This window comes from Schistocerca piceifrons, chromosome 2 (assembly GCF_021461385.2).
Source record: "Schistocerca piceifrons isolate TAMUIC-IGC-003096 chromosome 2, iqSchPice1.1, whole genome shotgun sequence".
NCBI classification, from domain to species: Eukaryota; Metazoa; Arthropoda; class Insecta; order Orthoptera; family Acrididae; genus Schistocerca; species Schistocerca piceifrons.
The window spans coordinates 76029158-76045046 of record NC_060139.1 but is presented as its reverse complement, the minus strand read 5'-3'; the positions used below and the strand labels follow the sequence as shown (position 1 = coordinate 76045046).

The window sequence follows — 15889 nt, the reverse complement described above, 5'->3', positions numbered from 1 at the left end:
TGAGCGATGTTAATTGTTTCTCTAACCCTCTGTCGTCTATTTTGTCATATACCATTTTGTGATCTGTACGACAATCTAGAGAAGGAACTACAGTGCAGTCATCCTCTGTGAAACAGCTTTGGAAAGAGACATTTAGTATTTCGGCCTTTAGTCTGTCATCCTCTGTTTCAGTACCATTTTGGTCACAGAGTGTCTGGACATTTTGTTTTGATCCACCTACCGCTTTGACATAAGACGAAAATTTCTTAGGATTTTCTGCCAAGTCAGTACATAGAACTTTACTTTCGAATTCATTGAACGCCTCTCGCATAGCCCTCCTCACACTACATTTCGCTTCGCGTAATTTTTGTTTGTCTGCAGGGCTTTGGCTGCGTTTATGTTTGCTGTGAAGTTCCCTTTGCTTCTGCAGCAGTTTTCTATCTCGGTTGTTGTACCACGGTGGCTCTTTTCCATCTCTTACGATCTTGCTTGGCACATACTCACCTAACGCATATTGTACGATGGTTTTGAACTTTGTCCACTAATCCTCAACACTATCTGTACTTGAGACAAAACTTTTGTGTTGAGCCGTCAGGTACTCTGTAATCTGCTTTTTGTCACTTTTGCTAAACAGAAAAATCTTCCTACCTTTTTTAATATTTCTATTCACGCTTGAATTCATCGATGCCGTAACCGCTTTATACAATTCTTCAGTTCAGGTTTACTTTCTGGTAGATGTCAGAAATAGCCTACCGCACCACTAAGTAATGTTTTATATTCTACATTTGGGTTCGTTGCCCACTTGCCCGTTCCAGAGCATGAATTCCCATCTCCTCCCTCTAATTCTGAGCATCAGTGGAACAAGGATCTGCCCAAAATCTCGAAAAGTCAAAGTGCCAAGTATGATAGAATTTAATGAGCTGGTAGTCACGTATGTGATAGCTCGGCCTGAAATGGGTTTGCTTCCTTCATACATGTGAAAATGCTTAACATCGCGAAGACCCCGAGTTCTTCTGGAAGTCTGACGTTTGACGAGCAGCGTACTGCGAATTTCAAACTGATCGCTGATATCCGCATTTTATCCGGACCACATTAGAACAAATTACCTACCAACGACGCCCTGTGCATGTAGTCAACGCACCCTCAAAAGTAAGTACAATTTAGAAGATGGCGTATCTGCCCATAGTGCACGAAGAGCCCATACTTCCACAGAATTTCAAACAATAGTCTTGGGTCAATGGTCGCTTGATGTAATATTTACGGTTGGCTTTGGTGAGCTGAAATACGAGAATGAAGGTATCAAATTCGTCCAGTTGTAAAAACGTGAGGACTATAGGGGTTTTTTGAAACTAAGTATGTTAATACACATCAGAAATTTAATTCGTCAGTCAACGTATTAAAGGTGGAGTGATACACGTGAATGAGCTAGTGCTCCTACACCACAATTGGCATTTATCCATTGGCGTTAGGTCCCAATCTAATGGTAGTAGCTAAATTAAACATCAGAGCTAAGACTACTTGGTTTCGTTATTAAAGTTTGACACCTTTAAGAGATTAATTTTTATTTTCAAGTGTGTTTATTTTTTTTACCTTATAACTACTATGGGTCATTACTCGAATAACCCTCCCCACCTATATGAAAAGTACAGAAAGATTAGCTTACTCACCACTACGTTATGGAGGTTACTTACCAGATGGAATTATGTTTTTTATTTTTCCATTTGTTACTTTTTCCACCCAGCTATTTATTATTTCAGCCGCTCCACCTTGTTCAAAATCCATCTCTTCCACTCCAGCCATGAATTTCCCAGCAGACTGCTTGAACGCCTCATAAATCTCAAAATTGTTCTTCACGAACACCTTGTTGGCTACTCTTAGCGTGACGTCGTTGACATCCTGAAGCAAATGCGCATGAACGTTAATTATTGCTTCCAGCGTACTCTCTCTCCTTAACAACAATAAACATGGAAAGGCTCCTTTCTAGTGCGTTAAATGGTAGTACGCGGAGAGTGGTGGTCTATGGGAGCCTTTCCTAGACCTCGCACAAAGGTTTTGGGTGAGGCTAGCAAGCGGATACCTATTCTGACAGTGAAATATTGTTAAGAGCTGGATGTTCCGTACATGGACGGTAAATGAGATCGTATCAGTGGAAAAATATGCCAAGCATCAGACCTGCGCCATTAGATGTCGTTTCACAGGTGTTTAGGAAAAGCTTTTCAATTTATCTGTTGTTAAATGTAGTCTGAGTTGGTTCAAAAAAGGGTTGTGCAGTAGGACATTTATATGAACGAAACGGTGAATATGGAATATAATTCAGTTTACCAAAGGCACAAAGATATTATGAAAATCTACTTTATCACCTATCTGCGAGACGAACGCGGAAGATTGGATGAAAATGATTCGTACAGTATGCAGAACAGGTGATGAATTGTTTTTGTGCAAGGTAGTGAGGGATGTTATGAACATATCACATTTCGAAAACAGCATTAGAATGTTACTATTGAATCTAGATATCTCTTTGATAGGCAGGCAAAAGGCTCAGCAATTAACCTGGAGAGGTACGAACAATAATTTACACATTTTAAATGGGATGCAACTCTAAAGCTCTAGTATTTTACTTTGACATCTGTTCTGCAAAAGGTTAGCAAATATTCATCTGAACAACAACAGCAACAAAACTGTACAATTCCTGGGTGTCTGGCCGGATCACGTCGTAATGACTACACGATATTTCGATAAACAGTCTCGTTGCCGTCTTCGGGTCTGCTGCTCCGATTTTTTTTTTCTTTTTTTAATGTGGAGCCCCTCCACGTCCACACTGGCATGATAACCAACACAAAAGGTCTATTGCCATCTCTGCATAACGGTTGGTTTTCACTAATTGAGTTATGTGGTCGCACTAATTCTGAATGGAAATGCGAAATTTGTGGCAGGATCTTATGGGACCAAACCGCTGAGGTCATCGGTCCCCAAGACTACACACTAGTTAATCTAACTTCGCTATGGACAACACACACGTCCATGCCCGAGGGAGGACTCGAACTTCCGACAGGGAGAACCGCACGGACCGTGACATGGCGCCGAAGACCGCGCGGCTACCCCGTGCGGCTAATTCTGAATGCTCAGTAGCACTAGTTTGAGGACAGAATTCGACTCATGTCCGCACCTTCTCCCTAAGCTATCCGTATCTGTCTTTGTCATCGTTTGCACACGGACCTGAGTCGGAAGGTCACCTTGTTTAGCGAGAGGAAAACCCAAAGCCAATCCCTTCCACAACTGCTTCTACAGTATTTTATTGACCCGTAACTATTAAACCTGAGATAGCATCAGTTTCTTTTACAAAATGGAAGTTAGTGATCAACTTAAAACTATTAACATTTATTGTATTAGGTAGCAACATACAGATACGTTGCGTAACGTCGCTTTCTAGGGCTGATGGCTTCCCCCGAGGCGAGTGTACTGTAGCTACGAGAAATTTCTCGCGCCGATTTTTATAAACTATTGAAATGTGGGTTACAACGTTAACAGATACATCTGAGAAATAAAACAACTGTTGTGGATCTCCGAAGTATGGATGGGAATCGTCTGAGAAGAGCGGATGAAGCGACAGGTAAATGGCAGAATTACGTCAAAAGACCGTATGGCAAAGAAGAGCTGTCGAATAGCCTGACAGAAGAGGAAGATAAAGTGGAATAAAAAGTCCATCAAGTACTGCTATCAAATTATGACAGAGCAAAACTTGCCAATAACAGTGGAATTTCTATCAAATGGGATGTTGTTTCACGTAGTGTCAAAATCTAGTCAGGTGAAAACAGAGTATCAGGTTTGTAGAAAAGCAATATCATCACATTTCGAAGTAATCACGAGTAGTTTAATACGTGATTGGAGTTAGGATAGCGACCACACATCGGACCAACACTCACAGCACTCGATGACGACGATGAGGAGTGTTGTACAAATTTTGTGCGAACTCGTATTCTCTACTCGTGTTTCAGATGTCAAATAAATTCAACTTCTGATTTCTGTTAGAACCTTACCAACAAGCACATAGAGTTTAGAATATGATCATACCCACCTTCAGCTGACTCAGTGTTTCACTGAAACCTTGCTCAGTAGTGTTTTTATCTTCTGGAAGACGAAGTCCACTCGCCATCTCTCTCGCCGTGTTTCCACCAGCTCCAAGAAATGTAAGAGAAAGTATTACTTGTATGCTCCATGGCGAGAAGAACAAGTTACCTTCTTCCTCCGCCAGCACCTAGAAACAAATACGTGAATTTTATCAGCTGAAGACAAAGTCTGAAAAGAATTCCGTGGCCACATTTTGGCACTTTATTTTACAGGTCCGTTTGTCTGACCAATCTCTCAAACTTTTTTTACATTTCACTATTACTGGTTTCGGCTACTGCCATCTTCAGATCACAAAATATTCTGATGTGGTTTCAATGTCAAACTAAACATGTAGGTACATAGTAGGTGTTCTGCGTCGCTGGTTGAAAACATTCAACATTTCAGTGGGTGTGTCGGGTTTATCCGTCCACCGATTGACCACTTAGTCCGCGAATTACATGACCTTTTCCCCACTTGGCATTTCCTCCGTTATGTAGGTACATAGTAAGTGCACTTACTATGCACCTATATGTTTAGTTTGATGTTGATAGTACATCAGAATATTTTGTGATCTGAAAATGGCAGTGGCCGAAACCGGTAATAGTGAAGAGTAAGAGTTTGTGTGATCAAGAGGGGACCTGTAAAATAAATGTGAATTTTACTTTCCGCCTTTAAGACATTACGCAGACACTTTTCGCGTCTGAAATATGTAATACATTGTGAACTGGAAGAAAAACATCCAATGCCAACAATTTTATAATGTGAAGACTCTCGGTGTTGCGTTTTTCTTTTGCCTGCATCCCTTACCTACAAGGGGTGGGCATGCTTATTATCGGATTTTGCACTGTTAATGTAAGAGGGTGGCCTGGCGAAGTTTGTCGTAGGATTTCCAGCCGTGGGCTTTGCTACCCGTGACGTCAACGTCGTGTTTCCAACCACCAAAGAAAGCCGGGGTAGTGGAGGAGGTTTTTGAATAAGGACATACCTTCCCTTTTTATTCAGGTTTAATAGTGGTTACTATTTAGTACACAGGAATGTTTAAATTTTGCTTTTTTGCTTTTACCTTCATTTTATTTTTACACTTTTGTCACTCAACTTTTTGTAAGAAACCCAGAGATATTAAACATCATCATAAATCCTCCGTGTCGTTATAGATTTCTATATTCGCTTTTTTGTATCTTTTTCTTGTATTATGAGGAGGTTGGCCAATGGATTCTTTTAAATTTCAAATTGTTTACAGCTTCTTCCTTCAGCTTATTTATCAGAAGGTATACATCCGGACGTTTTTGATTTATGGAAGAGCTATGGCAACCTTTGACAGCATTCGTGGTCCTGCGCCGCTGGTTGAAAACATTCAACATTTCAGTAGGTGTGTTGGGTTTATCCGTTCACTGATAGACCATTTAGTTCGCGAATTTCATGAACTCTTCCCCACTGGGCATTTCCTGCGTTATCGCCACCCACGCTTTAATAAAACTGTTTGGTGGAAGATGTGCTACTGCAGCACCACACGCGGCTAAACACTGACTTCTTCCCCATCCTTATGTTCTTCCTTTAGTGCCAGTTCTTGTATTTTCTACAACAAACATAGCTTGAATCGACAACTACAACCGGAAAAGGATGCTTCCGGAAACACTATTTTCATAGCTTTAACTGTAACCATTTCAAAGTCTAACACTGCAGGTTTCGGTGACCTCCCAGGCATCTTAGTTTTCAATCCAGAAAAAAAGCATTTCTGGCGTATTTTGACTTTTGTATGGATATAAAGCAAATAAAACGTTAAGTGTCTTTATCTTTTCTTCTGTGCTTCCGATGTCAATGTGCACTGCGTGTAGTCGTCTTTTTTCGAACAGCTGTCAAATATCCCGTCCATAAGAATAGTTCCATTTTGACGCAGGATTTTCGCGTCATCTTGACAACCGAACACCAGGATTCTTTCGTCAGGAGCAGATCCTTCGTTAGTTTTCAAAAAAACTGTTACCTTCAGTTAGTTTCAAACTGTCTTCGCTGAGTTGAATCTCCGAATTAGTGCTAGGGTTCTTGGTCGTCTCAGTAGCCACCGTTCTTGCTTTACACAATGCAGTCTTGGAGTTTCATAATTTGGTATATCTGCGACGAAATCTTAACCGTTATCTTTCAAATCTTGAAATTTCTGTTCAAAAATTTGGAAAACAGGCAATGCCTTTTCTTCGTGAATTCTTTTTCTGCTGTTAAGCATTCGTTTCTTAAGCTTCATATCTGATCCGGCAGGTGATCAATAACGTTATTGCTCAGATATACAGTTTTTAAAAGGCCTCGGCTCTCTCTCCGTCAGGAATTCAAGCTCACCTAGTTCGTACACTTGTCACATTTTCTGGGTAACCGGTAGCGACGAAGATCCTTGAGAAGGCATGCCTTTTCTTTCATGCTTGTAATTACACTGCGCAACACAATTTAAGCGTCACTTTTTGGAAACCTCTTAATTGTTTCCCATTCGGACGCAGCAGTTTTAAACTTGATTCAATAGTGTCTACAAAGCTACGTCATCCTCGGGCTTGTCGTGGCTTTAGGCAGCAAGATATCGAAACATGCGTAAAAGAGGAGAGCTCAGAAGTTCATGTGAAGTATAAAGTTGCTTAATGATGTCACATTGGCATCAATTTTCACTACAGTTCTGCAGAAAACTACAGTGGACAGTTACACGATGGGGAAGGTTGTCAATCCCCCTCTTACCAACATTTTACCCCTTCTTTTGACTCCTGTGCGATGGAGGTCAGAAATCTGACGACCAGTATTAACATCACTCAGCTTTCTTTATGTGTGGCCGAGGATAAAATTTCAGACACATCGCCCCTCGGAATACACACGAAAAGTCGTAGCGTGTGTCATAGAGGGTGGCAATGAAGCCATCCCTTACCTTTATGTGTCATTTCCACACTTTCCAACGTAGTAAAAGACAGCTCGCAGTGCATTGAGCAACAGGGTCACATTCTTGAAAAACTGACACTGCTGACATCAACCCCTTCCCCTCCAGACAAATTCAAGTCTTATCGTGGCCCTGCAAACCCATGGTATATATTCCTGGCCTTTCGGAGTGCAGAGCGATCACACTTTTTGCTATAGTGTACAGGGTGAAGCCACTAAGGACCGTTTAAACCATTCAACGAAATTTGAAAATGATACGAAACATCAATGGGTGTTTATTCTTTTTCAGCCGTCTTGTTCCGCGCCGTACTGTGGCATGATTACAAAGAAGTAAATAAAGTGGTAAGGGGACCCTTTAAGACCCCTCCCCCACCCCCCAAGGTAGCGAAACAGGAGAGCTGCCTCGAATCACATTCAAATTTCGTCGAACGGTTTTAAAGGGTCCCCACCGAAGAAGCACTCTTGGCTCTTAAAACATGCACTTTAGAGCCCATGTTTACTGAAAATGGATATTCTTCTTTTGGTCCATACGACCAGCTCTCAACATATGAAAGGAGAGAACCTGAAGTGGAAGAGATTTGTTTTGCAGCATCGAAGATGAAGACGTGCTGTTAGTTCTAAATGTATGCGTTTTAGAATCTACGTTTATTCAGGTGTTTTTGCTTGCGGTATCGTTAACATTCAACTGTGCGCATTTACGCCACTAACTATGATAAACTCTGTATAAGACAGCATACTGCTTTTCGGTAAACATTGTTGTTGTTGTTGTTGTCTTCAGTCCTGGGACTGGTTTGATGCCCGACGGAGTGGCCGAGCGGTTCTAGGCGCTACAGTCTGGAACCGCGCGACCGCTACGGTTGCAGGTTCGAATCCTGCCTCGGGTATGGAGGTGTGTGATGTCCTTAGGTTAGTTAGGTTTAAGTAGTTCCGAGTTCTAGGGGACTGATGACCTAAGAAGTTAAGTCCCATAGTGCTCAGAGCCATTTTAACCATTTGAACTGGTTTGATGCAGCTCTCCATGCTACTCTATCTTGTGCAAGCTGCTTCATCTCCCAGTACGTACTGCAGCCTACATCCTTTTGAATCTGCTTAGTGTATTCATCTCTTTGTCTCCCTCTACGATATTTACCCGCGACGCTGCCCTCCAATACTAAATTGGTGATCCCTTGATGCCTCAGAACATGTCTTACCAACCGATCCCTTCTTCTTGCCAAGTTGTGCCTCAAACTCTTCTCCCAAATTCTATTCAATACCTCCTCATTAGTTACGTGATCAACCCACCTTACCTTCAGCATTCTTCTGTAGCACCACATTTCGAAAGCTTCTATTCTCTTCTTGTCCACACTATTTATCGTCCATGTTTCACTTCCATACATGGCTACACTCCATACAAATACTTTCAGAAACGACTTCCTGACACTTAAATCTATATTCGATGTTAACAAATTTCTCTTCTTCAGAAACGCTTTCCTTGCCACTGCCAGTCTACAGTTTATATCCTCTCTACTTCGACGATCAACAGTTATTTTGCTCCCCTAATAGCAAAACTCCTTTACTACTTTAAGCGTATCATTTCCTAATCTAATTCCCGCAACATCACGCTATTTAATTCGACTACATTCCATTATCCTCATTTTACTTTTGTTAATGATCATCTTATATCGTCCTTTCAAGAGACTGCCCATTCCGTTCAACTGCTCTTCCAGGTCCTTTACTGTCTCTGATAGAATTACAATGTCATCGGCGAACCTCAGATCAGCGTATCTAGCGTATGAAACAATGCCTACAGCTGATGCTGAGAAATTACTGAAAAATGTTTCTTCTAAGGGATTAATGAACACATCTGCAAGGATTCCTGCTAAGGGGTTCCCCATTGCAAGGCCAGCTAGTTGTTGATATAGCTTTCCTTTAAACTCAAAATAATTACATTTCACTAAGATACGAAGTAAACTGAGAAGATCCTTTATTTTCCCATCACACAAGTCTTTTTTGAACGAACGTAAATTTTTTCTACCATGTGTTAGGTTGCTAGTGCTGGCACCTTTGTGAAGAGATTTCAATGTCAGTAGGAAGTAATTTCGTTTCTTTGTCACAGTGAACGATTTAAATTTTGTCGACTAAATATTGACTGTTGGAAACAGAATAATTATTACGCAAAGTGAACGATTTTTTCAATATGTCTTGCAGAAATTTGACTACGTCGTGATAGGCACTGTTCATACCGCTAGAAATTGGGCGGATCAGTTGGTCTTTTTTATGGAGTTTAAACTGAGCTCGTAACTTAGGCGATTGAGAATTCATGTTGATTAGCTGCTTTTTCCGAAAAGGCTTAAGAAAAGATTTGGCATCGTTAATTGCGGTTCTGACTTCTTTCTGCAAAGTTGGCGTGGGGTCCTCATGTAGCTCGAAAATATCGTTTTTCTCAAAGAACTACCAAGTTTTTGTAACATATTCTTGTTTACTAGCAATGAGAGTGGTAATCCCCTTATCAGACTTCGTTACCAAAGCATATTTTTCTACAAACTTGTTATTTATGATTTTAATTATTTTGTTGTCGGAATTGACAATATTATGAGGTCTTTTATACGTTATGTACGCGATACTAGCACCATCTGTATATGTGCATACTGCTAATCAGCTTAGTGCTGGCTCATGAGCTCAGTTTCTGGTTATTAGGGTAGAGCCATTTCTGGTCTGGCTGCCGAATGTGTGCACAACCACAAATATAGTATATTCTACAATAGGTCTCAGAGAGTATTAGCTGCACTTCACAAATGTCAGAAGAGATAACCCGTTGGAATGTGTGTGTGTGTGTGTGTGTGTGTGGCGCGTAGTATAAGGGTATCAGAATGGCTTAATCTATGTGTGGATTGTGTTTTAAGTACAGGCATGATAAATCGCACTAATGCATTTAGCTGTTTTTACACAATCTGGTAATTGGTCGCGCTAATGCATTTAGCTGTTTTTACATAATCGGATAATTGGAGTTCTAGTGGCTTACTAGGTGTGTCTAGAAATTTAAGTCTACAGTATCATTCATTAATGGAAAACAGAGGATAAAACGAACTATGTGCAGTCGTCATGAAAATTAATGCCTCTTGGCCACAGGGTCGTTCAGTGATGTTTACTGCGTGCTGGAAAATGTCATTGTAGGCTTTTATCAAAACAGTAATCATCAGTGACATTACCAGCCATTTGACATCCAGTGACGCGTATAGGTCTCCTTTAAACTTATTAATTGTTATATTCCTCAACGATATGCAGCCATACTGCTCTTGCCTATTTACTAATGTTATCTACCCATCTTTCATAGCCACACTTGTGATCGAACGCCAATGATTTTGTAATATTTTGATTTGTGCTTTGCTGTGGCGGGAAACTGCGTAAAATCGGATCAGGTTTCTTACATATCAGTCACAGAAATACCTGATATTTTGCGACTGATTGGGCTTATTGTAGTTTCTTCCATTTATTAATTTTAGTTGATTACGCTAAGTGCGGCCAACACTTTTATACTGAGCTACGAAGTGCACTGTTCCCGTCTTCGGCTGCTACGTGCAAAATCGGACGCTACACCTACGGTCTGCGTCTTCGACCTTGTCTGTGAAACAAACAGAATTTGTACATGGAGAACTTCGAGGAGGAAACCCTGTCATCATTCGTATGGAAACCTACTTGCTTTTTCCGTTACGTGGACGACACGTTCGTCATCTGGCCACATGGTATGGATAAACTCCTTGACTTCCTTACACATCTAAACTCCATACACCCCAACATCAAATTCACTATGGAGACTGAAATGGAGGGTAAATTACTTTTCCTTGACGTCTTGGTCAAGAGAAGGGCTGACGGCACCCTAGGTCATGGGGTGTATCGGAAGACAACGCACACTGATCTGTATTTGCACGCAAACAGCTGCCACCACCCTTCACAGGGGAATGGTGTACTTAAAACTCTAGTACATAGGGAGCGCACTATCTCTGACGCAGAGAGTCTACCCCAGGAATTGGAACATCTGAGAACTGTATTTCGAAAAAATGGGTACTCAGAGTGGCAGATTCAACGTGCTCTCCGCCCAACCACTGCAGCACAACCTGTTGAGATGGATGAAGTCACGAGGGGAGGAGGTAGGCACTGCATTTATTCCATACACAGGCGCACTCTCGGGGAAAATCGCCCGCATTCTGAAGAAACACCGGGTCGGAACTGTGTTTTGTCCTCCAAATAAACCTCGTGCACTGGGGGGGAGCGCCAAAGATGACCTCGGTTTGAAGAAGGCCGGCGTGTACCAGATTCCGTGTCAAGTCGTATATTGGTCAGACGATGCGTACCGTCGAGGATCGTTGCCGTGAACACCAGAGGCACACTCGACTGATGTATCCGGGCAAGTCGGCGGTCACTGAACATTGTTTGTCGGAAAATCACGCCATGGAGTATGACCGCACGAGGATTCTGGTACAGACGTCGAGATACTGGGACAGCGTTGTTAGAGAGGCCATCGAAATTCGCACCAATGACGACCTCATAAACCGTGACTGTGGCTACAATCTTAGCAAGGCTTGGGAACCAGCGATTGGGTTGATCAAGAGTAAATCGAGCAAACGTATAGTTGTGACGACCACGGCGGACAGAGCCATCACACCGACGTCATCTCAGACGCCGTCGCAATCTGTTCCACCGCGCGACCGTGGCGCGGGGCGCGGACGGCGGAGGGAGCGCGCCGCGGGCGGAGGGTATTTAAATCGGCCGCCGCCGCGACCGAACCCAGTTCCCTCTGAGTAGCCATAGCGTACGGATCTCCGTGCCGGCACGTTCACAGGAGCTCAGTCCGTCAGTTCACCTGATGAAGGCGACATGTATGATCGCCGAAATATTGTGCCCGTTGGACACTACAGACCGGCAGCACACCCGTGGATATTTTGATTATCAAATACGCCGGGAGCAACTCAAGAATTATATCTAAACAGTTTCTTTCTGCAGGCACAGGAAAGAAGATGTTTGTGACTCACGTTATTAAATCCTGTGAAATAAATGTTATGGCTAGGTGGTTATGTACACCAAGGTCTAAAGGCACTAATTTACTTTATTCATTCTCAAATTTATTGTTCATTAATAATCCGGTCTGTTAAAGTGATTTTGTACTTAAAAATTCAAGATGGAAGCAGGTAACAGTGTTTCTAATGCAACGTCTATACAGCCATGTTTAAAACTTTTACGTAATCAGTTATTAAAAATTATTGATTACATTGTGGACTTTCACTCAGCAAAATTTACGTCAGCAAATGGTTAAACAAAGGCTACCAATGCATAGAGCTTAGATTTTTAATCAGTTTAAATGAACTGATAAATGAACTTTATACTATGAAATACTTTAGTTTCAGAAACTGCAAATACGATCTTTGATATCGTAATTTTAACTCGAGTTATTATTTGTAGTGAATGACACAGGATTAATGGTAGATATTGTATGCTAAAAAAAGTCAAATCAATGTTACGAATGACCCGTAATATGCAAATCAACCATTGCTAGAGAAATCATTACAGGCTTAATTTACTACCTCAATTCCACCCATGGACCTATAACCGCCTGGATTCGGTTCGGAAATGAGTCCACAAGGCTGTGCAGGTACGTCGCATACAGGTTGAGCCACTCGATGAGGACTTCTTCACGCTGTTCCACCAGCCTGCGGGAGTTCGCAGTATGTCATGAGAGAAAAGAGCAAACTGAGTTTCAGACGATCGACGCCTTCGAATAGCATGCTGATTGGCCGACAAGTTCCTCAGTCTCAATAAAGTTTATTATATTCCACCTGAGAATATGTTCAAGGATTCTGCAGCAAACCGAAGTTAGGGACATTGTTCTGTAATTTTGCGGGTCTGTTCTTTTACACTTCTTATATATTGTAGTCACCTGCTCTTTTTTCCAGTCACTTGGGACTTTGTGCTGGGCGAGAGATTCACGATAAATGCAAGCTATGTAACGGGCCGATGCCGTAGAGCACTTCCTGTAAAATCGAAGCGGGGTTCCAACCGGACCTCGTGATTTATTTGTTTTCAAATCTTTCAGTTGCTTCTCTACGCCAGAGAAGCCTATTACTACGTCGTCCCTATGGGATTCTGTCCGTTGGAAAAATGACGGTATGTCTGAACGATTCTCCAGTGTGGCTGATTTCTTGAACGTGAAATGTAGCACATTATGGAACTTGAGGCTCAGCAAAAGATGAACCCTTCATGTTCCAATCTCAGCCCAAATACATCATCAATTACGATGGCAGTGGTCACCGAGGGTGGACCGTGCATAAATGGGAACGTGTGGCCCGGTCCGAAGATCAAGTTCCCTTTTACGCTAGGGCGGTGGTCGTGTCTGGATATGTCGTCTTCCAGGCAACGGCTGCTGGCAATATCCACCACGTCGCGGACACGGGGTCTTTGGGGCAGCATTATGCTGTGGGGAACATTCACCTGGGCTGTAAAGTGACCTGTGTTTGTAATCGAAGGCACCATGGCAGCTGTGGTCCACGGGAACGTTACAATGGATCAGTAGCATCCCTTCATGCTTGATGTCTCCTCCAACGGCGAATACATCTTCCAGCAGGATCAATGTCCATGTAACAGCGCCAGAATCATGCCACCGTGGTTTGAAGAGGACGATAGTGTACTCACGTGATGTCTTGGCCACCAAATTCGACTGATTTGAACCCATTGGAACACATCCTGATTGCTATCGAACGCGACCTCCCGCAAACTATGGTAATCACATGACCTGTGCCTAACCTAGTGGCACATACCTCTAGTAAGCTACGAAGACCTTTCCAAAGCCATGGAAAGCAGAACTGCTGTGCTGTTTTTCATTCCAAAGATGGCTGTTAACCAAGTGGTCTGAATGTTTCGGCTCACTGGACTCGACACCAGCAAAGCCCTTTCTTGGTCCCTTCATCATCATTCGCCTCGCTCTTTATCTCTCCAAGGTCACTTTCACTTTTGTTACAGTCAGAATCCTGTCTTCCTCTCCCGTATGTTTCCCGGTACGTTTGTATCGCCCACGCAGTCTACGGATCAACATTCTTAGTCAATAACAGTCACGGGAAAGCCTTACCTAGAAATGTTCGCATTACTAATCTTAATTTACTTATAAATTTGGGCAACAGATCCATTTACATGTCCGACAGGCTTCTGAACACTTGCGACTCACACCTTGTGGCCTTCTTTAAGTTTAAACCTGAAATTAGCGACATTGTTAATTTGTTACAGGCGCATGTGGCGTGTCATGATTTCATAAGGGATACAGAGACTATGCAGCAGCCCTAGCCCATTTGGCTGTCCATTCCGTGTAGAGAAGCGTGCGAGATGATGCGTGGAATCTTACCCTGTAGATGTCCGATGTGAAGAGGCCGTTTGCTTCAGACACCGTCTGCAGTGCATCACTGACGGCTGCATCAGCCATTTTCTCGAAAACCTAGGACAAATCAGAGCAGTTTTGGAAAGAGGGTTCCAGAATGGCTGAAGATAGTGTCTTCGGTTGCCTTACTGGTAAATTTTAAAGTTATTTGTTCCTCGTGATGTATGGTGATGGTACCACATTGTATGTACACGCCCACCTTTCTGTAATAAGTAAGACTCATAACAATTTTCCTTTTCGTGTCAGCCTTGTATGATGAGACTAAACATTCGTTGCAAATTATTTCTGCTTTACAGAAGGTGATTTTTATGCGTCGATATATCTAACGAAAATCATCCTAAATATTTATTTTAATCAACATAAAAGTTTTCTGGGTGTGGTGCCACGTCATATTGGGTAAAACTATTGCTGGAGAAAACAACGTTTCGGCCACCGTCTGGGTCTACTGGTGCGTCCTAGCTATGCAGTGTCCCTTATTTTTTGTTATTACTGTTTACTGCGCGTGCTATTTCGTCATAATGTTTAAAAAGTAGTTCATTTCTTTGGTCACTTAGTAAGAAGGAAGCCGGTCCCACAGCGGCAGTTACTCGCCGGTAGTGCTCGCACCTCGGCTTGACAGTGCGGTCTGTTGGGCTCTGATTGCTGGCAGCCAAGTTGGGGCAAGCCTGAGTCCATCCTCTCTATTCATGTTCTTAGGGTGTTTAAGTATTTCGATGGTCTCTCTGATTTTGCGTTTCGTCATAACCGGCTGCTTGGCCAACACGTAGGCTTCGTTGAATTTTATTTCTTTTCTGCAATCTTGCTGATAGTCTACCACTGCAGATTTGTTGTGTTGCCCTAGACGAATATACCGCTCGTGTTCTTGGTAAACAGGAGCCAACTTTTCATTTGCCGGTGACCACCCATCATGGCACTTAATACAAGACCCAACAGACCACTGAGGTTACACCCTCCCTCCACTGCAGTAACCTATTAAAATAAAGTTACCTCTCCTTCTTCCTTACGTGACCAATGAGATGAACCATCTTCTTAAAATTATGACGTAATGGAATGTGCAGTGAACAGTAATAAAATGTAAGGGGCAGTGCATATCCAGAACGCACCAGTAGACCCATAAAAAAGCTTCATTCCGATCCTGTTAAAACCTACGTAATACATTCTTTAAAATCATTTTCTTGAAAGAAAATTACATTTTGCCCTTTTCCTGAGAGATATGTGGGGCCGCCACCCCAATCCCCCTTCCCATCGGGTATGGACGCCCTTGATTAAAGTCACCGTCGAACATGGATTATTGGTAGTAGTGAACTTCAGAGACTTTTGTGGCGTGCATGTGACAAAGCTATTGGTTATCGTTTATCACTAGCATTTAGTTGGTTCGAGCGAAGGTGCTCTGTTTGTCGTGTACATTTGTACTCGTTGACAGCCTGACGCTAACCAATGACGATATGAACTTGTTAGAATGCTACGCTAGTGGCCTAACTACTTCAAAATGTCCTTGTT

At 42.4% G+C, this 15889-nt stretch overlaps 1 protein-coding gene across 1 annotated transcript in view; it reads right to left on the bottom strand.

Moving 5' to 3' along the window:
• Nucleotides 1-15889, bottom strand: part of LOC124777344 (serpin B4-like) — a 78212-nt gene that overhangs the window by 50259 nt on the left and 12064 nt on the right. Inside the window, exons 2-4 of the mRNA XM_047252708.1 lie at nt 14357-14446; nt 4055-4234; nt 1671-1875 (exon numbers count right to left, since the gene is read on the bottom strand). Coding sequence (XP_047108664.1) covers nt 1671-1875; nt 4055-4234; nt 14357-14434 — 463 coding nt within the window. The 5' untranslated portion in view covers nt 14435-14446. The remainder of the gene's footprint in view (nt 1-1670; nt 1876-4054; nt 4235-14356; nt 14447-15889) is intronic.